This window comes from Nematolebias whitei, chromosome 5 (assembly GCF_014905685.2).
Source record: "Nematolebias whitei isolate Nwh7 chromosome 5, NemWhi1, whole genome shotgun sequence".
In the NCBI taxonomy this organism is placed as follows: domain Eukaryota; kingdom Metazoa; phylum Chordata; class Actinopteri; order Cyprinodontiformes; family Rivulidae; genus Nematolebias; species Nematolebias whitei.
In genome coordinates, this window is record NC_056502.1 from 13608792 (window position 1) to 13618353 (window position 9562).

The window sequence follows — 9562 nt, forward strand, 5'->3', positions numbered from 1 at the left end:
TACCGGTGCAGGTCGAACCCCACCGCCCGAGATGGGGGTGGAGTTGACTGCCTGGCGTCAGGAGGAAGAGGTGCAAGTGGGTGCAGACCCGTCCTTATCCCCCGGGTTGGGGGTGTTGAAACGGGGCTAAGGGGAGGAGATGCAACAGCACCTGTCTGGGGTGGTTGTAGCTGACCCTGCTCGTCTCTGAGTCTCGAGCCAGCTAGCTCCATGTCAGAAAACAGGTTTGTAGCTGTAGCTAAATTCTCCTCACAAGCTGCCAGACGCTCATTTGTTGACTGATTTTCATGTTGTAAAGTCAGCCAACTCCGGGTTATTAACCCCTTTTCTGCCTTGCAATCGGCCAGCTCCCTTAAAGCGGTTTGCAACCGTGCTTGTAACTCATTGTTATCTGCACACGCGTCTTGGTACGCTCGTTCCTTATCCGCAATCTTCTCCCCATATGATCGAGCCTGTTCTGACAGCTCTCTCTTCGAGAGGTCCTTATCAGTTTGAATCTTTTGTTTCAGCAACTCAGATTCACTTATCAGCTCGGCACACTTCTCCTCATATGATTGAGCCTGTTCTGACAGCTCTTTCTTTGAGAGGTCTTCAGCAGCCTCAAGGTGTTGCTGCAGCGACTCAGATTCAATCATCAATTCGTCACACCTCTCTTTTTCAGACCTATATCCGTTGAATAGCACGCCCTTTTCCACTACCAAACGGTCTAATTCCGCCTTCAGAAGCAGAGAGATTTTTGCTAACCGTACGCGGCTTGATTTTGTGTCTTCCTTCACTGTAGCTGCTTTTGATAAACTCTGCAGCTCCTCATGTCTTTGATCGTCATCAAGGTCTTGCAATTCCTCCAAAGTTTTGCCAAGAATTGAATTTGTCAAAATGTGTAAGGCTGTCTGGACCACATCCTCGGATTGTAAGGGGTCAGTGTTTACCTCTTCGTCCGCCATTATCTGCTATTTAGAAATTAAATAGTAGATGTAAATGTTTAGGTGGTAACAGAAAATCAGAAAATCTCTTTTTCCTGATAAGCTTTACTCTTATTTAGTGATTTATCAATTAAACATGCGTTATCTTCTAGCAAAATGAGTAAACTATTCAACTCTGTGAATATTTGTAACTGTATCTTATTTAAAAGTTTCTAAATTTTTATTATGTACCTATTTCTCAAGGATTTATCAGTGAATAAAAATTTGTTTGGTAAAAGCCCTTTGCATAAATACCTTCATAACTTTTAAAACGCAAGATAACAGTGTATATTCAGCTTTGAGGAAGTTTTTTAACTCAAAAAATGCCTTTCAGAAAAATAAAACGTTTAATGTCACTCTTTACCTAAAAACGAAGTGAAAACCTGTGATCCCACGTCTTCTCCACAAGATGTCAGCAGAACCTTAACAAATTTAACTCAGACCCTGTTTGTGTCGTCCACTAGGGGTGCTATAACTTCCTGTGGCGTCCGGTCGTTAGCTTGTTAGCAAAAATTAGCATCGGCTTGCTTCGGTGAAAACCAACACTTCTGAACGGATTTTTTACACAAACGTGGCAAAATTTTGTCAATCAGACCTTATATCATGAAACATGAGTTTTGTGGAACAAAATTGCAGCCGTATTTAGTGAATTTAAGCACGGTAAAGCTCATTTCCGACTTGGGGGAAGTGACGTGACACGTCATCCATCCGGTCATTAGCTTGTTAGCTTAAAATTTAGCATCGCTAGCGTAGTTCAAAAGCATCATTTTATGACGGTCTTTAAACTCAAACGTGGCGAACTTTCAGCGAATATGCTTCGAATGAATGTAAACAGCGTTTCAGAACACAGCTTTAATGCGCTTTCCAGCGTTAAAAAGCAGATTTTATTCCCTATGAAAACGAGTCTTCATTTCCGGGTGACGTGATTGACACTTCCCTCATCCAATCAGAACGTTACACACGGTCTTTCCAACCAATGACGCAGCGTAGGGGTGAGGGGAGGTGACGTCAGTCAACCTTTCTCAGCAAATCAGAGCTTTCCACAGCAGCAAACAAGCAACCACGAAGCGTTAGCAATAACCAGCATGTTAGATTCAGCCTGAAGCTATTTCATCACTTATCGTCTTTTAAACCATCAAAATGCACTTTCTCTGCTAAAAATGTAACGAATCAACCCCTGAGCTGCCCGGAGTCTGCTACTCCGGTCTCAAAACGTCTTTCTAGCTATTTAACAACTCGTTCGAACTTTCCAGAACCGATTCGGAACCACAGAACCGAATCGGACCAGAACAGCGTCCGGAACACAGTTTAAACAGAATAAAGCGTTTCCACAGCTCAAAGCCAGCTTATGTTACACATACAGACGTACAATTCAGCTTTATAAAGACTCAATGACACAATTTCAGCTTTTAAAACATTGCCAGCGTAACCCAAGCGCGCAGCTCCAATTGCGCTGCGTAAAGACGCACGGATTCAACTGTTATTTTACAACACATGCCAACATGAAAATCAATTAGCACACGAGTTACAGTCCATTTATGATCCCCGTACGGGCCACCAGTTGTAGATGAACAGATGCTGGGATGTATTCATCATTTAACGCGGATTCCTCATTTTTCTGGACTGAATAAAACGTGCATTGAATTTAAGGAAATGCAAACGTGAGACGTCATTTAAATTTGACCCATCAAAATGAATGCGGTCATTTATTTACAGAATCAAATTTAACATCAAACATTTACATTAATTTGGCAAATTATGAAAATAACAACATAAGCAATCAATCAGGAAAAATCATACGGCCATGATTTTTCCGTTGCTGCACCACAGACATTTATAAAACTGTACAACTATGATCTTTTGCCCACATGAATGTGGGTGAGCATTTTACACAGACATTTCTAAATATCTGGAAGAATTTCTACTTGATAGAAAAGTTTAAAGATGGGAAGAAGTTTAGAGGGAGTTAAGGATGGGGTTTGAGGGAAATTGAATGTTACCAGAACCGACACTCTCCATCAGAAGCCCAGCTCGCCTCGGTACGCTTGGTAGGAAACTTGACCCATTACCTCTCTGATGATAATCAGCAGATATGGTGTTCCGTTAACGCTACCGGTGCAGCGTCTCCTTAGAATGGCTGTAGCCCGTCAGAAGTAGTGGCGAGGCTCTGTTCGACACACATTCACCTCAGTGGAAAATGTTATAATCCCATGGAACTCGGAAGAGCTTCGTTGTCATGTCAGGAACTCCAACAGCACTCCATCAGAACTTTAGCTCTCGTGTAGTTTACAGAACTCCCACAGAACTGACTAGACCAGGAAGTACTGACATTTTAAAGACTCTTTCCCGGTTCACTTTTTGGGATTTTTCATTGGTCAGAAACGACCAGAAGGGGTGTGTTTTTGTGACGTAAGAGGTTAGACACAGCGAGAATTGTTATGGGACAGCTCAGAAATGTTCTCACAGGCCGAGAGGGTTCTGTTTTGGCGTGTTTAAGAAACAGGTGCAAAACATCTCTATTTACGTCTGAGAGGATTCTAAAACATGACAGTTTTAACATAACAACTTGTTTTTCGTTTGACTGTAACCTTGTAAACGCACACACTTGCTCATTCAAAAGCAGAAATCAGAAAAATGCATAATTACTCTGCAACAGCTTTTAACATGAGAATAAAAATCATTACTCAGTTAATAAAATTGATTAGTTCACTGCAACATCTAAAATGGTTTGAACTAAGACACTTTGATTATCAACATTTGTAAGATAGTAATGATAATAAAAAGAGAGTGTTCTTTTCACTTGAATCTTCAAGAAAGAAAGTCTCAGGATGGGTGAACCTGTATCTATGTATTCAAATACATGAAATGACAGCTTCTGTCCCACAAGGTTCTAAAGGTCAAGAGTTTTGACCTTAGACTGGGTTTCGACGTAGGCTTAGTCCACTACACAGATATCTCTGAAACTGAATTTTTTTCATGCAAACACAATTTTTTCACACTTACCAAGCACAGAGACAGCAGAAGGTTGAGATGTTTGATATCTCAGAGTTTTGCTGTTAAAGGCCTGACAGGTGTAGTTTCCACTCTGACTCGTCTGAACGTTCATCAGTCTGAGTTCTGGTCCAGAATCAGGCAGCAGGTTTCCATCCAGAAGCCATTTAAAATCAGCAGAAGGTTCAGACTCAGCTGAGCAGCTCAGAGTGATGTCTGATCCTTCTTCATAGTGATCTTTTAATGGAGATATATTTGATTGTATATTTTCTGGGCCGTCTGAGTGGACAGAAACATACAAGGAGAAAAAAGTACAATTTTATTTGTTTTATGCATCAAATTGAGCTTTGTAATTTTGTTGTACACATTTTGTTATGACTAAAAAATGAATTCTAACATTTTATTTTCTATTCTGAACCCTGTTTTAAAATGAATGTACTCACAAAATATCGTTTATTTTATCCAGAAACAAATGAAAACCTCTCAGAAAGATATGACAATAATCTAAATTTAGATTTTTGCATGCCTGTTTAGTTTTAAAAACCAACATGTTGGTTAAAAACTCACAACTAATGGCGAGGTTTACTGGTTGACTGGTTTCAGCACTGACAGGATTAGACACACGACAGCTGTATGGTCCCTGGTCATATCGGGTCACACTGATTATAGTCAGAGTGGATCCTCCATCAGTGATCTGAACTCTGTCACTGGCTGTAAGCTCAGAGCTGCTGTTCATCCAGAGGAAGGAGAGAGAAGATCCAGAGGAGGAGCAGGACAGACGGGCAGAACTGTTGAACTCAACCAGGTCTGCTGTTGGTGGAGTTACTACTACACTGGAGACTGGTGCTGTGGGAGGAAAACAAAATATAATTACAGTCAGTTGTTAAAATGATGAATGAAAAAAACAAAACCACAAATACAAAAAATGAGGAATAAAGTCCTATTAAACATATTAATGTTGATGGCTTCCAATTTAAACTATTGTATGATGGAAAAAAATCCATAACTAATCTGGAAACAGAAACTTTTACTTTTTTACATCTATGATGTTATTTTTTTTTTTTTTCATGTATTTGTATAAAGTGGATCATTAACATCTATGTTACATTTGTAAAATTCTCTTCAGATTTACTTTTTATTAATTAGGAATTGCTAGAGGTGATTGAAAAAAAACAAAAAACAAACACAAGACAAATACCCTGCAACACTTATCGTTGCTTTCATGAATTATGTGTGTTGTCATGGATCAGGACCAGAGCAGAGGAGAAAGATACACCTGATGCTCTCACTACAGTTCCTCTTAATTATTAAATTTTATGAGGGAAATATTTTTTGCATATAGTGAACTTTTCCTTGGTGTTTTACAATAAAAAAAATACAAGAGTCAAATTAAAACCATCAAGCAGCACTAGTTGATGTAAAAACTATATGGTTTGCAACATTAAAATAAACTGATTTCTTAACAGGGTCAAATCCATTTAAACAGTCAAAAGTATAACAACATTAGACTCTTGATGTTACAAGAATTTACATATATTTGTAATTTTTTTTGTTATAGATAGACCGCAGGTTATTTCGAATGAGTGTGGAGCACCCCCTCTTTTTGTTAAAGCGGTTTAGCTCAAAAGGGACATAAACAGGCAAATCTGTACCTCAAAATAACACGTAAACAACATGTAAAGTGCGTGTTGTTTGCACATTAACACGCACTTTACGCATTGCTTATGCATCAAAGTGACATGAAATTTTCACTCGTTTTTGGCCCGAACGGCTTTTCATAAAGCGGGGAGTGGTGGTGCAGAGGTTAGAGAAGATGGGCATGTGATCGAAAAGTCACAGGTTCAACTCCCTGGACTGACAACATCAAAAATGTGGGTGGAAAAGGTGAAACACCCACACCTGCTTCCACCCTCGTTTTTCCTACTCTGGGCCCTTGAGCAAGGCCCTTAACCCCCATCATCTGCTCCCAAACAGGTCTCTCTTGAAAATGAGTTCTCGTGACTCAATGAGACTACCTGTATAAATAAAAGGTAAATAAAATAAATAAATAATAATACTACAAAATAATACTGCACTACTGTTCAGGAAGTTAATCTACACGATGTCCTCACCATCCTAACTTTAGGCTGTCGGGAGGGATTTGAAAGATTGTTAGAGATAATTATAGCGGGAATCATAATAAATAATCTACAACTACGTCAGACTTTAGAACATTGAAGAGAATTAAAGGGGTATTTCAAGTTTTTGGTGATTGCTAGCAAACAGCAACAACATTGATTACTGCCATTATGGAAAGCGACAACACTTGTGTCCCAATTGATTTACAAAGAAAACTGTTGCTGATTGTTTAACCTTTATTCTTAAACTACAACACTTTGTATTGTTGACAAACAACAAGCTATGGTCAACACTAATATAATGTTGGTTACCAGTTCTACCTTTAAAAATAGCACATATGACTGTTCAACTTTTTTAAAACACTTTAATGTTAGCAAAAATGTAAAGCAGGGGTGTCGAATCCTGGTTTTCAAGGGCCACTGTCCTGCAAGTTTTACTTGTTTCCCTGCTCGAACAAACTGATTCAGTGGGTGGATCACCTCTTCGTGTTCTGCAGAAGTCTGTTAATCACCTCTTGATTCAAATTACCGTACTGTTGGTGTGTTGGAGCAGAGAAAAAAGTAAAGCATGCATGATGATGACTCATGAGGACAAGAATTGGACACTCCTAATGTAAACTGTGAAACTGACAAAAATCTGTATTGGATGAAATAAAGCAAATATTTTCTTTAAAAAATATATCACAATTGTTTCCACACACTTTTTGATCATATAGATCGTTCCAGCAGCGAGTAAAGCATCTACAGCAAAAGTAAACTCTGCGACATATGATAGTGAAGTCAAAAAATGAGAGATGAAAGGTCATTAGATATTGTGATTAAAAACTTTGTTAAAAAGACAAATTTTAAAAGTTTTACAAATTAAAGATATTTAGTGTAAGATCTGAACATCTGCTCACCATAGATGTTCAGCGTAGTAACTCCTAGTTCTTGTAAACCATTTGGTAGTAAAATGTCAATAGCATAATTTCCACTGTCACTGAGTTTCAGATTCCTGAGCTCCAGAGCTCCAGTAAACATGAACACGGTGATTCTGTCTTCATACTCTGGTGCTGTTGCGTTTCCAGCAGGCGATGAGGTTATTATAGGCTCAAAACTTTCACCATGTTTCTTTTGCCAGATCACAAACAGAAGTGGTGTTTCTGTTGGAGTTATGTTTGTTCTGAACGTCACCGTCCCTCCAACAGATGCAACCAGAGAATCATCTGGTAACACACCAGTTCCTCCAGATGAACCTGGAAACAAACAAAATCAAAATATAAAACCTACTTGGAAGTTCAAAAGCAGCAATGGGTTTTAGAATATGTGAAGTTCTACCCTGAACTGACTCATTAATAAGATTAAAATAGTTTTATTCATCCGCCTTTACAAACTAAGACAAACCTGACAGATGTTGCAGTTTGAGCACTAAGAAAGTTTTTCCGACTCTTTAGGCTGTTAAACCATGAATGAATGGATAACATAAACATAACTATCTTTAATGTATTCAGAAAAGATTAGAATGTTAATGTGAGAGTCTTACCTATAAAATTCACAGCTGTAATAAAAAGTATCAGGAACATAGCCGCAGTTTTAAACCTGCAGAAGCATGGAGGTGAGGAGAACTCAGAGATCAAAATGTAATTCTAATCATTTCAAATATCTGCTGCGTCTTGGTGTTGTAAAATACTTCCATTTTGAGAACAGCCCATTGAATCTGCAGCTCGGCTCTCAGAGCGTGGCCACAACTTGCATCATGTCTCCTTCTTGTGGCAAAATTAAGCTTGTACACAAAATGGAAGAAAAAAATACTTTGTACATGAAAGCATTTCAGATGTCTAATAAATTATCAACTTTTAAGGGTTATTAGGAAATGCCAGAAGCTAATTTAATGTATCAACCTCACATTTGCTATTAATACTTGACTTATTAAAACAGATGTACAGCTATTTATGATTTAGCTTAATATGCCCAGATATGTTGCTGCTGAATTTGACACTTTAAAAAAAAAAAAAATTCCTTTCTTGTTTCAAATCTACTATGTTTCATGCGATTCAAATTAGTTTCTTGCGATATATTTATTCATTTGTGTTTTAACTTTATTTTTTGACTCAATCTCATTAGATGCATTTGGATTGATTGTTGTCTTTTGGTTAAGTAAACTATTTCAAATGAATAATGAACATAAAGGAGAATAAATGGCATGGCCTGACTGTTAAGGACTGCTAAATGAGCTCCGATTATTTTAGTAAATTATTTATATATGCTGGAGAGTTCATTCATCAGCCAGCATGAGTGAGGTAACAAAAAAAATATATATATATCAAAATACTGTAAAAGTAATTAACCGTCAGGAGAAAGTCTCATTGTTAAAAAGTGTTACTTTGATTGTCTTCTAAAATGATTTGAACATCTGTTTTATTTCATGTTGTCTTTGTTTAAAAGGTGTGTGTGTTTTTTCTTGGATACTGTGTAAACAGAGACTTACAGGCAAAATTTGTTAATGATCAACACGATGTGACTAACCTTTTCTCCGGTCCAGAATACAAACCTGCTTCCTTATTCTACTGCCATAAACTGTATTCGTCTGTCATGAAGCTAAATTTAAAAGTAAGGTTCAAAGAATAAATGACACGCACGCTCTATAGTTCTACCTTCTCAACGAAGATATGGAAACATCTATAATTTACTTGATCATCTTTGGGATTATTTCAGGTGAGTTTTAATTGATTCACACCTAAAACATTTTCTTATACTTTCTCGAATAATTTTCTTATAAAATGTTGAATATATTTTACTTTATTGTTTAGAATTGTGTAATTGTGTATGAGGAAACACTTACTATTAAAACACGAGTTTTGAAAATGATTTTTTATGCCACATTTCATTTGAGAAACAGGAATATTTTAATCAGTTCTTCTATTAAAAATGTATATTTCAGATTCTAGGAATGTCTGTTCAAGATGAGGTTTTACAATTATCTTGTACGTATAGGAAAGAATATTCTGATGTATGCTCAATAATCCAGGTAGACAATAAAAAAAATTAAGTCATGACGGTAGATTTTCTATTTGTCTTTATAGTTGAGTTCAGGTTTTCCTAAAACTTTTTCTATTAAGTTTGTATTTAGTCTTCTGTTTAGTCTAGTTATGAATATTTGACATTATAATTTGTTGGTTGTTCGTATTACCAGACCAGTTGTGCCCAATAACGATCCTTAAAATCCACTATGCTGTATGCTTTAGACGTTTCTGTGTTTTTATCTGATCTGAATGAATGGCACTTGCCAGACTTCTGCAGAACTAACATGCTGAAGAGCAGAGAAGTAACTGAAATGTGTAGGATAATAGTCTTTGTAGACCAGAACTACGGTGGCCCTGAGGTGTAAATAAACAACATTTGAAAAAACTAATTTAAATTTGGAAAAAAAAAAAACACACAAAAAAAAAATACGAAATTAAATTTGAAAAAACACATTTGTAAAAAATAAAACTATATATATATATATATATA

At 37.1% G+C, this 9562-nt stretch overlaps 1 protein-coding gene across 1 annotated transcript in view; it reads right to left on the reverse strand.

The window, feature by feature from the left end:
- LOC119409688 (carcinoembryonic antigen-related cell adhesion molecule 5-like) overlaps nucleotides 1–7309 on the reverse strand; it is a gene marked incomplete at its 5' end in the record, with an annotated part of 33437 nt that extends 26128 nt beyond the window's left edge. The window contains 3 exons of the mRNA XM_037676589.1: nucleotides 3966–4232; nucleotides 4521–4799; nucleotides 6970–7309. Of these exons, the coding sequence (XP_037532517.1) occupies nucleotides 3966–4232; nucleotides 4521–4799; nucleotides 6970–7309 (886 nt within the window). The remainder of the gene's footprint in view (nucleotides 1–3965; nucleotides 4233–4520; nucleotides 4800–6969) is intronic.
- Nucleotides 7310–9562: the final 2253 nt, after the last annotated feature.